Raw genomic sequence first — 19,271 nt, forward strand, 5'->3', positions numbered from 1 at the left:
CCCAACACTGTGTCCAAAGTTCTGCTCAGTGTCAGCCTCTGGTGGGCTGCAACAGCTGCCAAGAAAAGACAATACTATAAAAGGCAGAGGGAGGTCCTCTGAAGCCAAAGGCTGCTTAGCCTGATGTGAATCACAGGAAAAACAATGGAAAAAAGGAGTTTAGGGCTGAGGAGCAATTAATACAAAACTGTAGGACTAAAACATAATTCCTGCCACCTAGTAACATTTGAGGAATACAGATCTTCTTAAACTCAAGTTGGGTTGAAAGACATAGCCCTTCAAAAGTGAAATAACTGAGATTTATACTTCACATAACATGGATCAAGAATTGCCCAGCAGATAACAACAGAGGCAGATCATCAGTTCATGGGGAATTCCTCCAGCCTCAGTAAACAACTCACTGTTTCCCAATATGTTCACCAGTACCCTGGCAGCAGCTACAAAAGCACTGCTGGGAAAATTTACAGAAAATTCATGGATTAAGGGAAAGGTAAATAATATTCAAGAAAAAGCATTTCCCCTCACATTGCTTTCAAACTTCTATGTTTAATACAGTGGAATTCAGGCATAAGGAATTCACACCAGGCACAGAAAGGGTACCACCTGCTGCAAAGTATTACTGGCAGCTGAATGTGACCTTTCCATTGCATGTGGTGGCATGGAAGGCTCAGGTACCTTGTACTCCTACAAATGAGGAAGTAATAGGAGTATGCAAATGTAGGATTTTTTTCACTGTCTGGCTGTGCTGAGTCTGTTGAAGGAATACTGAATACATGCCAAAAAGAGGGATGAGTGAATGGACATGGTACAGAACTAAAGTTGAAAACCAGAAGTCCACTCTGTTTAAATTACCAAGATAAGACTGAAGAATAATTTGATCAATGTGCATAAATATTATATAGAGAAAAATGATGCATGCTTCATCTGGACTTTTAAATCTAATAAAGCTAGTCCAAGTAAGGACCAATGAAACTAAAGGTCAGTAAATCCCCACTGGAAATCAGATGTGATCTGTGACAAGAGACGTGGCCTGCCATGGATCATACTAATTAAAAAAAAAAGGTCTACTAGTCAGCATCTCTTTGGGGAAAATAAATCTTGCTAAACACATCTTTGGCTGTCAAACACAGCCCTTCAGAAGTGAAATACCTAGGTTTTATATCTGACATGAAGCAGCCTTTAGCTGGATCAAGATTACTTACTTTCCTGAATGTGGCATAAATTTACATAATTAATTATACAAAGGATTTCAAGCCGCACGATCATTTGGAAAGTGACTCCACTTCAACATGTTTTAAGTTTCTACTGAGGTTTTGTGGAGAGAGATGGTCTCTGGATAGCAAAAGGCAATTGTACAGGTACAATGAAACCTAATTGTCAGTGCTGTTAGATGGCATTCTGTGCTGTATGCTCCTCTCTTTACCTACAGCCATGGCATGAAAAAAACATCAGAGCCACTTAGTCTAGACTTAATGCCGTAATTGCTTTGGTTTTCACTTGCAGCAAATATAATATGGAGAAATCCATTGGGTACAATAGCCCAGGCTGCTGTGTACTAAGGGTGAAGGATCTATTGGCAGGAGTCCTAACTGAGTAAATGATGCTTAAATGCTCTTGGGACATCACCATACTGCACAATAACTGTTATGGTGAAGCATCTATCAGCTTAAGATAGGACTCTTTATTAATTTAAGCTTAATACTAATCAATACATTAAAAATGGTCCTATTATTAAAGCTACTAGTAGAACTAAAGGTTCAAGTGCTCAGTGTTTTCAGGTAGCATAATTCACATGTGTTGCCTTGCGCAAGCGAAGTCTGATTGAAATATTTTTTTCTGGGGTGTGTTTAATGCCATCCCTACCCAACTGTGCAAAGAACAATTGTGTAGATGTGTCACTTTACAGCCCTTTGCTGTCTCTTTCTTCAAACAGCTCCTTATGGATCAGTCTCTTCAAAGCCCCAGTGAGGTCTGAAACTGCATCCTGCACAGAGCACTGCTGATACTGCTTTGAGGAACTGTGCTGCTCTCTAGGCCAGGAGAAAGTCATAGCTTTTGACTGAAAATTCATTCCTATTTGGAGCTATAGGATGAATTACTTCAATGCTTGGGTAAGCTCTTTGTTAGAATGAGAACCAACAGATTCTGCACTCTAGGTGTCCTTTCTTTTAACAAAACCATGGTAATTCATGAAACCTGAGTTCGATGCTTATTTATAATCTAATTAAGAAGTACTATCTATGGGGAAAAAAAAAAGGAGTCCCAAATTTTCCTATAGTCACAGCGAGTTAACTGAACTCATGCAAGTGCTTCAGACATTCAGAATGGGCAAGCACAGTCATAGGTCGCATAAATGGTCAACTAATGTTCCAGGGGATTCAGTTACTGTGTCTGGGCATGTGTTCCACTTGGCTACTGGCTTAAATCTGTATTTTCCATTCCTCTATCAATGTAAGCCTTGGCCAACAAAGAAATCTCATGTCAAGGCTTTGATTTCTTCAGTCTTTCATGTCATTCTTTCTACAGACACTGGCAAAAGTCCTTTCAGAGCAAAGGATTGCTTCTAGTCCAGTTGGAAGATCACTTTTATAATTCTACAAGGCAAAAGGGTCACCATAAAAGTAATTTGTTCTCATTCCTTCTAACTTCTGTATAGAGCAACACCAGTCCTTCATAGTGCATTAAAGTTCACTTTGGGGATAAAACTCTTTGACAGGTTAGTAAAGCATTTGTGAAGATAGATTACTACCCAGAAAGAAATGGAATAATAAACTATGCTATGATTATCATGCCTTTGAAGTTAGCTTCAACCCTACCTTGGGATAAATGGAAATTTTTTATATATCTACTTGTTTCCTCATCTGACTTTGTGTGTGCCTTTAGGAAGCTCTCAAGGTGCCCTTTGTCACCAGCTCCATTTGTGAATAGTATCAGGAAAGGTCAGTCCTGGAAGAAATTTTACATCCTTTTGTGCAACAAAGACATGCTGTGTCTTTGTAACAGATACTGGTGTCTGACGTCTATGTAATTCAAGGGATAATTGTTATCTGAAGTTGCTACAGAGACATTATATGAGCATTTCATGGAGCCTTCCCTACAATTCTGACTACAGGCTGAAAAACTGACTTTTCCCCAGCTGACAGAAGTACTTCATAAATGAGCTTCATAAATATAAAGAAGTTCTTTTCAAATACAGGTTTTGTTGTAAAGCAGTGCATAAATGACTATATTAAAAGTGACTTTTATGAAAAATTCAACGTGTTTGGGGGCAGACAAGAATTCTGTGGGTTTGGTCATCAGGCAGTGTGTACTACTCCAATTCAGAAGAATCTCATCCATTCTTTACTTAGTAATTAATAACCATAAGTCCTTTGCTGTATTTGCTGCATGCAGTTCATTCACCCTTCTTCTAGCAGCCTTGTCAGGGCAATTGTTTCCCAGCACATTTTCTATGGGTGAGTCCAGTTAAGTCTTTCTCCTTTTAGCTAAAGACACATCTAAATAATACTCCATCTGTTGTCTGCTTAGTTGATGCTCTCAGCTGATGGCAAGTTATTATCTTCAAACTGATGAATAAGCAATTGTCTGTTATTTCCCTGCTGGAGAAACAGCTGTGTTTGCTCTATTGACCCTCATATTTCTGTGTGTGGCTCAAGTTGTGCCCCTCTCAAATCTGTCTCCCACAACAAAGGCACACCTCTTGCCTTCTCTTCACAACAAACACATCTCCAGTTCACTTGTAATGCAGAGTAGGCAAGGTTTTGCAGTTGCCTGACATTCAAGAGCTTCCTCTGTTTTCCTTGTGATTCTTCCCAAATGACTAATCTCCCCACCAGCCATATCTAATAGCTCTTCTGATACTGTTTAATTCTGTATATCACAAAGCAGCTGGTTTTGAATTGTTCAGACAGGCCTCTAGTTTAATAGTCACAAAAATTGATTAGATAAGCCATTAGGCTCAAAGGTCTGTGTCATCTAAGGCATTATTTACTTCTTTAAAGCCTTGCACAATCAATTTCCAGCCAAGCAGATACACCTAAATGTAAAGCTGGAGAAGGTGCCAATCCATTTTTACCTCTTCACAATGCACATCCCTAGCACTGAGGAAGGAACTATTCACTGGGAGGTGCACAAATGTAATAAAAGACTTTAGATGTTGCTAGGTGAAGCCAATTTGTATTTGTTTTTATTTTGTGGAACAGCATATGACAGGTTTTCACTGAGTCTGAGGTCAGTCAGATTTCTAGCCATAGAATAACACACACAAGCAGGTCTCCAACCTGAGAGTCATTAGCACAACACATTTTTCATCCCTTGCACTGGGCTTTGCCTTGGGGCCTAGAAGAGCTTTTATTTTTCACTCATGCCAAAGTTCAAAGCCTCCGATGTAATAGCAACCTGCAAATTGTCTGGGAGTCACCCCAAAGATGCTCTGTGCAATGACCCTGTGACTACACACCTTTGCCTTCTCAGATCCTTGGAAGCCCGTCTTCCCCATTTAATCACAATGCTTTTACTGCAAGACACAAAGAGAGGTCCAGCACCTGCTCATCAAGAATCCAAATGAATGGGCAGAAACTGAGTGACCTCAGTCCAAAGAAAAGACAGGTTTTTTATCTTATCAGAAATAATATGAAGCAGGAAATATTTGCTCTGAAGGATAGATTAGGATTCCCTATTAGTTTTCTCCTGATTTTTTTACAGGACCACACAGTGTTTGTAGCAAGAGAGAGACACCGGAGAGGCTCCTGTAAATGCTCAGAGGGGAACTGAAAAAAGAACAGATGGACTTTTTCCTAGAAGTGGCCACAGAAATAGCCTCATGAGCTATTTGACTAAGAAAATGAAGGAACTTGAGGGACTTGAGAAATATTATCAGGGAAGATATTAAGAAAAAAGGGCTTCAAAACCGGATTGTTAAAGCATCTATGGAGAAACAGGTAAAAAATGTAGGGAATTTTGACATAGAGGCAGTTGAATCAATACAGCAGATCTCAGCATGTATTCCACCTCTTGCCACTTGGAACTTCCCACTTCCATTCTGTGGCTTATGGGAGAGCCTGTGTTTGGGGTAGACAAGTCCATGAACCAGAGCAATGCACAGAATTATCTCTACTTGATACAGACTCCTAAAATGTCACAACTCCCCTGCAGAAGGGAGTAGTCTTTTGACAGCCAGATATATTAGAAACCTTTAGGAGGATTTTTTTCTGTTGTACTATTTGCACCCATGCACTTTAAATCTTAGTGTTTATTGTAAAATTTTGCCTTGCCCCAAAGTAACAGAATTGATACATTTTGCTTGGGATTGCCCTGGATCTTTCTGTTACCTGAACGAAACAGTGCAAAAAGAACTAACTGATCTCATCTTGTTCAATATCGTGCAGCACACAATGGCAGATGCAGACAATACTGTCTGTCCTTTGCAGGCATCTTGCAAAGGTGTGCACCTTGATTATCTTCTGCCTTGCAGCAGCGTAGATTCTTAAAACAAGACAGCTCAGATCGCTCAGAATAAGGGCAGCACAGACATCCTAATAAAATCTGCAATTTTCTGCAGAGTTCTGAAGTGCCAGCTGCCCCATTTTCAGATAAAGGATTCTGAATTCCCTAGCCAGCTCTGTATGTGGAATGAGTGGCCCAGGTTCCCCATGGCACAGCCTAGAAGCTGTCCTGCCTGCTTGCCAGCTCTGCCTGTGCCTGCATCTCTGCACATGCTGGGCAGCTGGACAGCTTGGGCTGGCCAGTCCCATCTCCACTGGGAATGCCCATAGCCAGCTTCAGGGGCACTGGTAAAACAAAAGGAAGCAAGACTGGGTTTATGGACAGGATCCGTCACAGATCGCTGGCCCAGGTGGAGAAAATGAGCAAACGGTTAAACAAGTAGCTATAAATAAGTAAACATGAAGGTTGGTAGTATTTTATTTTTCACCTTAGGAGACAAAAATCCTACACTCCCCATGCTGAAACACTCCTAGAGTCTTCGTAAACTATAGATAGTAAATTCTTAATAGAAGAAGTTCACTCAGTTTAACCAACTCACAGTGATTTGTGCTAGACTGTCCATTTCAAATTAACTGATCACTGAGGTAAAAATCCTGTGCTTATATATGGACCTGCACAAGCACCCTCCACAAATGATACAGAACACATCCCCCAAAAGATTTGTGTTATAAGTACATAAAATTAGCAGTTAGCAAACAACAATAAAAACTCATACATGTTAATAGGAGAACACCACTGAAAGGCTACAAAATTAAATGGTACATAATTAAATTGTGGAATGTATAATTTTTGCTCCCCAGCCACTGACCCTGCTGGCAAGGGCTGCTCCAGACAGGAGCTCAGGCTAATGGAGCCACAAGTTCAGCAGGTTCACCTTATCTGTACCACACAGCACCTGGCCAGTAATTGCACACACCATGAGCAGCTGCCTTCCAGTCCAGGTATGGGGGGGCTCCTAGCACTGTCCTTGCTCTCTCAGGTCACTTCCCATCAAGAAAACCCTGACCTGACTGTGACAAAGGGAGCAGGCAGTGAACACTGACAGAAGTACCACCACAAATGAGACTGACTTCACTAGAAAGATTTTTGTCTGTGTGGTTGTCTGAAAACCACTCTGGAAACGCTGGAGGCTGCATGTTTGTGAGGTGAACTCATTACTCCCAGGGCGGAGGAAAGCTTCCTGAAGGTAATGAGCTGCAATTCCTGGTATGAAGTAGCTGTGCACACAAATTTGGCATTTTCCTGCTATTCATGTGTTTGATTTTGAAACAAAGTGAAAAAAATGCACAAGTGGGCTTGAAAGCCACCATATGATGGTGATTATAAGTATAGTCTGTTCCTTTGTAGCGCTCTCTGTTCCTGCCCAGTGGGGTTATTCTCTACATACATACTCCTTCTTGATGCTGATTCCCTCCTCTCAGGCAGGTATGTATATCCAAATGCCCAGATCAGCAGGATGCTTTACATTTCGATGTGTATATCCTTCAACAACACCCGACAAGCAACACAGAAATGAGAGATCATTCTTCCAACCATGGAATCTTCAACAAACACATTATTTTACTTTGCAATGGCATGAGTATCCAGCTTTACTTTCCAAGCTGACAAGGCAGAAAGGAATGAATTAAACTACATTTATTCTGGTTCATTTTTACTGACAACAGTGAAAGCTAAATCTGTCTGACTTGCCCATTTCTGCCAGTATTTTCCTGAAAAGCAGAATAGCTTTGAAAGACAGAAACTTTGGAGACAGCCAGCAATTGCAGGATTCCTCTAAATCAGGGTCAAACCTTGCGCTCATCAACTCCAAGTAAAGTGGTTTTGAGAAACCTATTCAGGCACCTAGAGCAGTGCAAGTTTCCCATAAATGCCAAGACAAAGCCTTTTACTTCGATCTGACTGATATTTTTGAGTTAACTGAGATTAGACAGGAACAAAACTGCAGTTCCCATATCTGAATGTGACCTGACCTCTGCACTTTGTGGCAAGGACAGCCTTTGTTTTGGTTAGACTATCCCAAAGAGAGGAAAATAGCCATGCAAATGGGGAAGTGATCCTCCATTTATTCACCTGTGTTGTTCTGATTTGAGGTGTGTTTGGGCTCAAGCGTTTTGTGACAACCAGAATGAGGCAGACAGAATTTTCTACATATCTGACATACCATCACTTGATAGTCCATGCTAATTGTGTTAAGAATGCAGTAGATACTAGATACTAGTAGATACCAAGTGAATACCACATTGGATAGCACGATCAAACACCAAGTAAGGTAGAGCATACATAAAGGATCAGAAGACAAAATGCCAGAATATGATCCATGTGGCAGCGGGCAGGATGCATTGAATGAATGGGTAAATGGGACTAAGTCATGTATAATTTCATCAATTCACAAATAGCACTGCCAAATAAAGGCAGCTATCTATTTTCTGCCCAAGAGCCACACATTATTTTCCTCCATTACTCAATCTTCTTTATTTTGATCCTATATAAGCTTAAAACTGTGAGGCAAAAAATACAGCCTCTATGGAAAATTGCTGTGGGATTGCAAAAGATATAAAGCTTGCCAAAGAAAATGAACTTTAAAAACTGTTTTCCTTGTTTATGTGTTCTCCCCAGGCCCTCTTGTTTATGTAAGGCTCAATATATGATCAAGTTACCTTGCGTCAGCCAGGCTGTGGTAATTGTCTGTGTGTGCACTTTTGGCCCGCAGCAAATGCAAGAAAATTTAACCTGGTTTAAGCCCCTTTGACTGCAGGCCTAGTCGAACTTACCTTATGGTGAGGACATGCACCTACCTCAGACACAGTCACACACTGCATCCCAGGAGCCTTATGCTGTGTCTGAGACCCAGGATTGTGAAAGGCACCCTAAAGGGCGTTTGGGACAGCTTCTCTTTCCTTCTGCAGGCATATCGAAAGGCTTACCTGCCATGCCTCCACCTTCTTTATGTCTGCACAGGACCCATTGGTGAAGAGTCCCTTCCCAGGGGTACAGGTATAAATATCCTGCAAGGCATGGGCAATGGAATACACTGCCAAGTACACATTATAGGATATCCGCAAGTGTGTGTAGTCCATGTACGGTGTCTCCACGCTAGTGATGTTCTCATCCCCCGTGCACGGAGGTCGGAAGGCAGACGTTCCATTTCCAGCTCCCAGCCCCTCTTCATGTCCCTTGTGGAAGGAAGCTGAAGCAGGAGAATTTTTGGACCCATCAGGGAGATAGCAGTTAAATGTCTCCTCCCAAAACTCCTTGGCAAAGCCGTTGTTGGTGGACTTCTTGGGATGCACCTTCTGCAGGAACTCACGAAAGCCTGGGATCTGTCCTGCTTTCAGTGCAAACCCGATGGTGCTGCCAATGACACGGAAGAACTCCGGCATGGCTATTAGGGAAGAGCTGGCCCAGGCCTCACTTGCCAGCCAGATCTTGCCAGTGATGTTTCTCCTGACAATCTCTTTAATGAGAGGCTCCAGATCTGGGCCACTGGAAAAAACAACAATCACTCTTGCTGTGGAGTTCTGGATGACCTCTACCACCTGCTGGATCTCCTCTTCATCTGAGTACTGGGAGATGAGCTCACTAAAATCAATGCAGATATCTCTCTCCTCTGCCTCTTCCCGAAATTTTTCAATCCCTGGCCGGCCATAGTCATCATCAGCTGCAATTGTTCCCACCCAGTTCCAGCGAAAGTACTCGATGATGTCTGCCATGGCTGTGGCCTGATGCTCATCGTTGGGAATTGTGCGCAGGAAGGACTTGAACTGGTTCTTATTGCTCAGGAGACGACTGGATGAGGCATAGCTGACCTGTCAGAGCACAGCAAACGAGCAAAACACACCATTAAAGTGAAATGCCTGAAATAAATTGCCTGCATTTACCTAGCACCACTGTCAACCACATTTTCTTAGTCTGTGTTTGCAGGTGATGCACTCTGAGGGCCTGCACATTCTTCTAGCCTATCCTACAGAGGCACTCATACAGGAGCAGCTGCTCAGACCTCAGAGGCTAGAGCCAGCTTGTGCCCACCTGCAAAGTCAAGGATCTGAGGGAGAGAGAAATGGACACTAGACTGGAGGAATGGCAAAGATTTCTGTCAAATCCAGAAATAAAAAGAATGTGCCATCTAGATAGATGAGGGCAATACACTGAATTAAGACAAAATAGGCTTTCTCTGTCCTGAACCAGACATGAGACAGCAGGACAGTATTTCCATTCCAAAGCTACTCTGTCTTTCTCTCCTTGCCTTTGACATCCATCCCCATCCTTAAAAAGGCTCCATCAGACACCACATGCCATTTATATATAATCCCTGTCAATTAACATAGGAAGAATGTGATGATGTATATCAACCTCCTTGATCCTGCAGAGTGTTATGGTAATGCTACTTTAGCAGTGTTTCCCAACTGCTGGCCAGAATCAGCAAAAAAGACAGTGGGCAGTCCATGCTTCATAAGCCACCATGTTTTATGGTTAAAATGGAATTTTATTTCTTTTTCTAAAACTATCAAGAAGTATTTTATTTTCCTAATCAGAACAAGTGCCACATGCTCTTAAGATAGAATTAGAGTTATCTACAAGTAGAAAGAAAACCATAAACCCCAGATAATAACATTTTAAAGATCTGGAGAACTTCTAAAACACATTTTGAGACTGGTATCTGAATTCTTCAGGACTGACTCTCATTTGAAAAAGTCTTCCATAAACAGTTCATTTAGTACAAAGTGAAAATTTACAGAAAACCTTATCTTTGAACTCTGTTATTTAATGTTTCTGCAAGAAGAAAGAAAAGGAGGTCTCACAGTGCAGTTTCAAGGGCCGCAGGAGTAAATCCTCCTTTCACTCTCCCCTGGACAGGCTCTTGCCCAGTGCTACTCTCACCCCCATCAACCTTTTGCCAGGAGGTACAGGCAATGTGTGCCACTGCCACATGTGCTGTAAGGGGACCCTGAGGTGAGGTACTGAGAAACAGAATGGAAGTTTTAACATTTTCAGTGTCTACGTCAACAGAATGAGTAATGAGCCGTACATTAATTGTAAAATACACCATCAACTCCTACTGAAATGCAGGGCCTAATAAGCCTGGATTTGCTAATGACCTTGCTATAAATGGCTGTGGCAATTCTACCCAACACCTGCCAGTCTAAAAGCCTGCTTTCAGCTGTCATGCTTCAACCACCTGGCTGAGACTTCGTTCCAGAACTGAACCTCCTGACATCTACCCTTTTCTGCAGCCTCTAGGTAAGGCTACTGCCTCACAGGACAAATGTCATTCTTTGTTTAAAGAGAAAGTCTGAGAACTGCAAACATCTCTTATGTTCAGCTGAACTCACCAACCCTGCTCAGCTGCCCTTGTTCACCTGGAAATGTGGTCTGTAAATCACCAATGCACCGTAAGATGTCATCAGGGTGTTTATTACATGCCAGCTTCAATGCCACTCTGGACAATAACCAGATAGCACAGCTTAAACCATTCTTGGCCTGCTCAGAGGCCAAATGTCCAGTTTTTCAGACTCTGCAAAGGATTCTGATAAGACTGATAAGACTCAACAGACAAGATATATCACTGTGCACAGGGCAATCAAGAATCCTTCCTACTTCATTCATGGTGCAGATGGGAATTTGAGCCCTGGCTGAAGCAAAGATAAATTTCTCAGGACAGACTGAGAGCACATTCTGACACAATCTTGTTATAAGAGCTCTTGTGAGCTCTGGCACCTCTATTAATTTTGGAAGAGGGATTGGATGTGTTAGGCTATACAAGGTAACACTTAAATGGATAAGGCCAAGCTTTCCAAAGCTGACTTCAGTGTAGAAATCTAAAATCAAGAGCAACAACATTAAGCCAGCCTTGTACTTTTCTTAAGATCCTGGCAAATCAAGAAGCCTCTCAGACAAAAGAATGAGACTGTGGATGATGGCACTGGCTCCAGTAGAGTCAGAATGCAACCCAAAGGATGCTGTGACACAGGAATTGGCACAACCACGTCACTGCACAGATGACTTTGGGACAAGGGGCATATCCACATGATTTCGCAAACATTGTTTTGGATGCCCTAGGGCAAAGGAAAGGCAGGTCAGCTCAGAAGAAACCTCCACAGCATCTGATCAGCATAAGCAACAGCTTTACAGGTCACCTACAGGAATGATCAGAGAGGCTGGGAGACCTAAAGAGTAGCTGGCAATGACTAAGCTCTACCCTAAATGGGCTCTGTGGGAGCTGGACCAGACTAGAGAGTCACTACTGTGAAGTAATGACACAGCAAAGGTGTCAGGGCTGGCAACTGTCATTGACTGACCTAAAATACCTGTATTCACAGACTAAACCACTCTAGAGGGCTCCAGTCCTCCTAGACTAGGTTGCTGTTGGCCAAATGTTATTATGGCTGCTCAGTAGCCTTTGTATTTGGGGACTGCAAAGTACTAGCAAGATACATTTCTATCATAACAATGACGCTCCCCCCCCTCCCACCCCCCACTTTATTTTTTCTCTCCTTAAAGTTCTATTGGAAATGGCAAAGATGAAGCAATCTCTGTTTAATCTCCACAGAGTAGAGAAGCAGTGTCTTCTGTAACCTAAACAAGTGAGATGGAAGCGTACCTGAGGTATGTAAAAGAGTCCCAGCAGATTGGCCACAGCAGTGGAGATGCCAGAGCCAGTTGCTCCCACGACTGCAATGGTGGAAGGGATATGTTCTGAGCAGTTACAGAATTCGTCCAGGTTCAAGGAGTCTATCTTGTTCTGGGCCACAAAACTCAGTGTGGCCTCCAGGGCTTTCGAGACTGTATTGCAAGTGTCAAATATCCTGTATCCCAGGGTCATGTTGGGAAGGAGAGTTGGACTACTATTTATTTCTTCTATGGCAAAGATCATAGCCTGGAGCCAGCGGAAGCCTCGGAAATTATACCTGGGGGAGCAAAAATAAAAACAAAATAGAGTGAGAAGGAGGAAAACAGAGGAAGCAAGACCAAGAATGAGGCAGACTGAAAAATTCCACATACAAAAGGCAAAAGCAACTTAAGCTATTTCTTGCATCCTACTAAACTTGGAAAGTTTTGCTTTTGTCTCTACTGGTTTCAGAAGATGTCTGTTTATGCTATGAGGTTTTAGTTCTGGCTTTCAACTTTTTGGTTTGGGCACTCACTCCAGAGGTGAAGTTTACTAAGTCCCCTAAAATCTGGGAAAGTTGAAAGACAGCATGTCTGGAGTGATGACTCTGTCCTGTCCCTTGTGCTCAGGGACCCTAAACCTGATCTCATTACCCCTGAGGAAATGGATGTTGTGATCCTCTGACTGAAAGCTACACCAACCAGGTTTGCTTCCAAGCTCCTCTGACATGTTTCTGAATGCAGATGGCAGTGTCTGCTAAGCCTGTGCTGATGCTGCCAGTGATGATCTTAGGCTCAGGGATACTCCTGGAGTGCATCAGCTGCCCCTGCTTTTGAGCAGGCAGAGCAGGCTGAGCCACAGCACTGGCATGCTGCTGGATGCAGAGGTGCCAGGGAGCTGCTCAGGGAAATTTGGCCTCACATGACACCGTTCACTTTGTGAAAGAGAGCACAGTCACACTGCTCATACCAGAGAACAGAGACATGCTATAAATATAAGTCCTAGTGCAAACTGGTAACTTGTTAATTAGCTACTTCAGCGCCTCCACTGAAGGACTAACTTTTCTTATTATTATCATTCTCTCACACATTTGCTTTAGACACGAACTCAGAAGATGCCCTCAGAGCTGGCCTGTGAAACTGAAACTGTTTTTTGAAGACTCCTCTAAGATGGAGAAGCTGAGTTTTCTGATTATCTTGCACCTGTGCATGGAGCTGCAGATTGGTGGCAACTGTCCTGCAGGAGCTGGGAGTCCCTGTTTATAGCATCAGTAGCCTGGCAGTGGAAGAAGCTGAAGCAGGATGATTGCTTATCCAAAAAGGAAAGACACTTCTTCGTGGAAAGCAGCAGCATGAAAGTACCTTTGATCTGTATTATTCTGAAGTTTTACTCTGTTTTTTTCTATGAAGTTACCCTGTAACACAACCAGTTGTGTGCCTGTGAGGCTGCTGTGTTTTAGGGAAATGCAGCTGGAATGGCAGAATCTTTCATCAGCTGAAACCTGCCCTTCCTTGGAATGCACTATGGGTCAGGATACCAGTTAGTTTGCAGTTTTGTGCAGAGTTGCAGGTGAAAACAGGAAAGTGTCAATGCTGTTATGCTTGAGATCCACCGGGAAAAGTGATGGGCCCCAAAACTGAAAAAGCCTGGGAAAATAGCCTGCCCAAGAATGGATTCTATATGAAATGGTAAATCATACATTTCACAAGAGTTACATTTTGAAATGCTTAGAGAAATGCTTCCATTACTAAGGTGAAGATTTCTAAAGACAAACTTCATGAAATCACAACCATTCAATCTCTGAGATATATGACCTGAACATTTTTAATTGCTGGATTAAATTAATTGCTTCCAAAGTTGATGTTAGCTATGTCTGACTTTTTCAAAGCTGAATGAACAAAGCCACATTACTTCCATTCCAGGAGTTTTATCTGATTCATCTGGGGTCAGAATTTCTAAAGATATCACATCTAAGGTTTATCTTTAAGTCTTAAAAACTTCATTTATTCAACTTGACTTCACCTCTCCAGACATCTTTGGCCAAATTCCAAATGAGGATCAGCTCCGAGGTTATACCTCAAAGCCCAGGCAGCACAATTTCAGTACAGATCTCTTCAGGTCAAAAAGTTTGAGTCTTTAGTTATAACTTATTACCAAAGGGACAGTTAGCTTTATGAAAATTAGTCTTTAGAAGCATGGGAGTGTGGTTTACTGAGAGAAGTAATTTGGTCATTTATAATACTTTTTGCTCTAGCTCCAAACCATTAAGGAATGAGATGCAATGAGAGAGCTCTGAAATAAAAGGGCAAGGCTCAGAGGGATTGAGTCAGTGAGTGCTGTGTACAGGCAGAAGATGTGTTGGGCACACCATTTGTTGCCTCATGTGGTCAGTAATGCACACTGGGATAAATGGAAAGAAGGAAGGGTTTTGTGACACATCTTTTTAAAAAGCTACATGTGTTTACAGATATTTTTGATATGAATAGGATTTGAAGCAAGGAGCCATATTCAGGCTCCTCATGTAAAAGAGAAAAATCTGATCACTTTTTCTATATTTAAAGGGAAATATATTTATATTTATACTTATACTTATATTTATATTTATATTTATATTTATATTTATATTTATATTTATATTTATATTTATATTTATATTTATATTTATATTTATATTTATATTTATATATATACATATATTTATGCTGGGAAATTCAAATATACCACTATACTACTGGGAAAAGCTTCACGCATTTGAGTTTATGTAAAAGCAAATTTAAGCCTTCTCACTTTAAATTATACAGGTGAAGTATGACACAAAATTATTTTGCCTGCTTGAAAGGAATTTGGCTTTATTTTTTTAAAATGCCACAAGGTGGTATCTTCAGATAGTATCTTTGAAAGCAGTGAACTGGATCATCTTACCCTTCACTTCAAAGAAATATTTGGCATTTAATTCAGTTGATGCGGACTAAGGCCCATGATACACAGTTGCTTTTGTTTTCCTTTCTGACATATGCTCCTGGTTATATTTACAGTATAAGGCCTCTAGTTCATATACTTGAATTTGGAATAATTTCATTCTGGAGGGAAAGGAGAGTAGGGGCTGTTTTCTGGGAGGTAAACTCCAAAGTATCTTGGAAATGCTTTCAATAATTTATCTTAAACTAACCTAGGTAAGAGATGTGAGGTTCTCTTCACTTGGACCTCTGCTGACAGCAGCATCAGCAGCTCAGGAGGAGGGGATCAGATGGGATGAAGACAGCACTCCTCACTCTGTATTCTCTAACATCTGATAGATCTTCAGAGAAGCTGTCACTCTGCCATCTGAGACAGTGTTGCATCAGTCCCGTAACACAGATATAGTCAGACAAAGGCAGTGCTGCCAAACTGCTCTAAATGAAGCAAGACCCTTCAGTTTCTATGAATGGATATTTTGTGGACAATTTCTCTCCCACTATACTGTAAGATCCCAGCAAGAGGCTGCAGATAGGTTCCTCTTGCCTTGGTGTGTACATGAGGGATTGCTAAGAGCAGCCTTTGAACCTGGCAGTAGGTCCCACTGATGCAGCTGACCTCCTGTGCTATGCTGCTGCTGTGATTAATACGATCAGTCACTGGAATGCTCTGTCAACCATGCAGAAATTTGACTGGTAATTTCCATAAAGAAACTGTACAGTATTTACTATCACAAGCAAGCTTTCATTAGATTTCCAGAATATTTAAATAGCCACTGGTATTTTCTTGATGGAAAAGAAGCAGCCTCCAAAGCTCATTTTCTGCCGTATTACTTTACAGGTATGTTCACACAGCCTTGCATTTTGTGAGATGTGGTGCTATGAAAAGTGGCCATTAAGCTCTAAATGAGAGTTTAATGTAAATAATTCAGAGCCCACAGGTGTAGAGGGGAATTTTTATTTGCACTCCTTCCTTAAAGGTTTCCGTTCTGATACTTGTTCTCCCACCTCTCAGAGCATTCAACCCACTATCAACCCACTGATCTTCCTATTCCCAAGGAGGAGCACAAACTGGGAGAGAGAAATTGGAAATGATACTTCACTGTAACTCTGTCCTCTGCAGAGGACAGCTGTGCAGCAGACCAGTTTGCTAGGAACTAAACATGTCTGCCAAACGGTGCTCAGGATGGCTTAAATGTCCCAGTCAATGTTTCAAAGCAAGGCTATGCAAATTAAGAGGCACAAGCTGTCTGCATGGTTTAAGCTCCCCATAGCTCCATCCCCTGTTTGTATGGTTTGGTTTTAACTGCTCTTACTGTCTGGATCCAGCAGGAAAATTGGTCCTGATCCTTGCTAGTCTCCAGAAAGAAATAATTCACAGCCTCATGGGTATTTATGACCTTCATTTATCACACTTGCAAGGTACTAAGCAATGGAATATGAAGCAAGAAAAGGAGAAAGTGATGTGAAAGCTCTGAATACAGCTTTCACTTACCCTCCCATACCTGACAGGTACTTAGACATGGTGGCAAAGCCTGCATATACCTTTTGATCACGCCAGCACTCCTCTTTCTCTCTCATGTGGTTGCATGCACATACTAATTTCTCTGTCCTCTCTAGATTTCCAGTACATTAATTGCATGTTATTGCTGCTACTACCACTGTTATTTCTAAGCTATGCAAGGGGGAGACCTTCATTTGCTGGATTCCTGCAGTCATAGGTATAATGAATTGCTTACCACTCTTACCATCAAGGACTGTGGGTGAGGGGAATTATGCAGAACAAAGAAAATCAAAAATTAAAAAATTACAATTCAGAAGGTGAATGGAAGAGAGAGAAAACTATATAATTACGTCTTAGGGAACAGATTCCAAATATCTTGTTATACATTCAGGTCTGCAATGGGATTAGCAAATACGTCTGGCAAGGGCTAGAATTAAAATTCTGTTCTCTCAGATGGACAGAGAAACTCAGTGGGCTAAAGAGTCCTGGAGCCATGCTCTTTGAAGTCTTGCACTGTGACGTGGGGACAATGTCTCACCACAGTTTCACAGCTTGAAAGCTTTGTGTCACAGTGTGGGACCTTGGCTAGACTAATTATCAGAATACAGGGAAATGCTAATCTCCCTGAAATCAAGAAGGGGCAGAGAAATCAGGTTATGAATAGGCCTCTGGAGGTGCTGACAGGGAATGGAATGGGGGTCAGAGCTTGCTTGTGCTGTGCTCAGTCTCTGCCTCCACTGCACACATCAGATATGCATCAGCAAATGTTATAAGGAAAGTTGCTGCAGCAGCACCTGAGGCATACAAAAACAGGAGGTGCATTTATATCAAATGCAGGATCCTTGACTGCTGAAACAACAAACGGGAAATAAAACTTCTCTCATTTTGTGTGTATTCCTACCTGACATTTGGTGTGGCAAAATCACGGGTAGGTTTTCACTTCATACTCTACAATTTGATATTTAGAGCACAAGGATGTGTTTTCAGTTACAACAGCACAAAAAGAATGGGGAACAGATTGTTACTGTTCCCTTCTTTTTTCACTGCTGAGTTATGTATATAGTTTCTAAATAATCACATGCCAGGTATGCACAGTAAGTTCAGGCCAGGATATTTGCTGAGCTGGAGAGAAAGGTGCTGAGCCGCAAAAGTATGAAGAACATAAAAAACTGAGAAAGTGGAGAGAAAGCTGTCTTATCCTTTTTGAGAAGCCTCAACTGTCCCATCCTCTGGGAAACCCTGTTTGGGAGCACAGGTATGGCACTGAACACAGTAAAATGTCCAAACAGCTCTGATCAGGCTGAACAGTCCTCAAAAGAGTGGAAAACCACATTATCTTAAGTTGCTTGATTCTGAACTCTAATATAGACCACCCACAGGATTTCAGTGGGATCCTTAAGTCTTCTTGTGGAGCTTTTCATATGGTCTGATGACTGGCTGCTGCAAGAGAGGATGAGGAGAGAGTGAGGATGCTCATTATCCCAGAGTGAACTGGGTCTAATTTCCTTATGTGATATGAGACACATTTTTCTACGTAGTAAAGAGATTAAAAGCTGTATGCAGCCATCTGGAAAAGGGGCAGGTATAAAACTTACTAGCTTCAGCTTTGAGAAAATACAGCAGTGCTGGAAAAGGCTCAGAGAAGGGCGAAAAGGGCAGGTAAAGGTATAGTGTAGATTTAGCACCTTTGGTTTGACCATGTACAATCACATTTTTGCTTCCCTATGGATCTCTATCTGATTTGCTAATCTATGAATTTCCCATCCTATAGAAGTTTTTGACAGTACAAGATCAGGGAGATTTAGTTTGTGAAGAAACTAGAATCTATTTTTTTTTTTTTTTTCTGCCCCCAAAAATATAAGTTTGTTAATTCCATACCAGTCAGTTGCCTGTAACTTAGGAAACTCACACAATAATAATGTAAGGTTTTAGCAAACAACTTGAAGAATGTATTGGACTCTTAGAGTCAGCATACACAACCCTGCCACAGCCTAATGCCTGATCACAGGGTCCAAAACCAAAAATGACCACCAATGGTTGTGTTGAGAGATTTCTGTAAGACTCCAGCAGGAGGAATTATCTGACTTCAATACTGCTTAAACTAGAAAATCCTTTCAGGAAAAATATCTGCTCTCAATTTGATGTGTACCATTAACAAGGAATACATACAAACATTCCCACGAATTTATTACCTCCATCATTAAAACCTGATGACCAATCTCAAATATTCTTCTCAATCAAACCTCTTTTGAATTAAATATTTTCTGCAAATGGACAATTTCTGGTAAAGATGTGTGTTATGAAGCAACTTCCAGTTATTTCTGGTCAAATAATCCCCTTGTTCCTTTTGTGGTTTCTTTTTACCTTCTCTGACCTTCATTCTTTCTCCAATTGCATTATACTATCAGCTCACAATTTATGAAATCACTGATATGTGCCACAAATGCCTGCCTCTGCAGACACCTTTTTTTTCTCTTTTGCATTTATATCTTCTTGGTGCAAGGGTAAGAAGAACAGGGATTTTATCCAGGTGAATTTCAGCTGGAGGATACCTTTTAGCAGGTTGAATGCCACCCAGAAGGATCTCCCATTGTGCCCTTAAGACAGCTAGTCTGGCTTTTCAGGATTTGCCTGTTTTTGGCAGTGTTACCTCATTAACATGCCTTCTGACAACCACACATTTGTAGTACTTTTGATGGAA

General features: G+C 41.5%; 1 protein-coding gene across 3 annotated transcripts in view; it reads right to left on the reverse strand.

Moving 5' to 3' along the window:
- Positions 1-19,271, reverse strand: part of CASR (calcium sensing receptor) — an 88,875-nt gene that overhangs the window by 21,461 nt on the left and 48,143 nt on the right. For all 3 annotated transcript variants that reach the window (XM_086882773.1, XM_086882774.1, XM_086882772.1), the window contains 2 exons: positions 12,104-12,410; positions 8,430-9,311 (listed from right to left, as the gene is read on the reverse strand). In XM_086882773.1, the coding sequence (XP_086738899.1) occupies positions 8,430-9,311; positions 12,104-12,410 (1,189 nt within the window). The remainder of the gene's footprint in view (positions 1-8,429; positions 9,312-12,103; positions 12,411-19,271) is intronic.

Source organism: Cyanistes caeruleus, chromosome 3, assembly GCF_971803275.1.
Source record: "Cyanistes caeruleus chromosome 3, bCyaCae1.hap1.1, whole genome shotgun sequence".
In the NCBI taxonomy this organism is placed as follows: Eukaryota; Metazoa; Chordata; class Aves; order Passeriformes; family Paridae; genus Cyanistes; species Cyanistes caeruleus.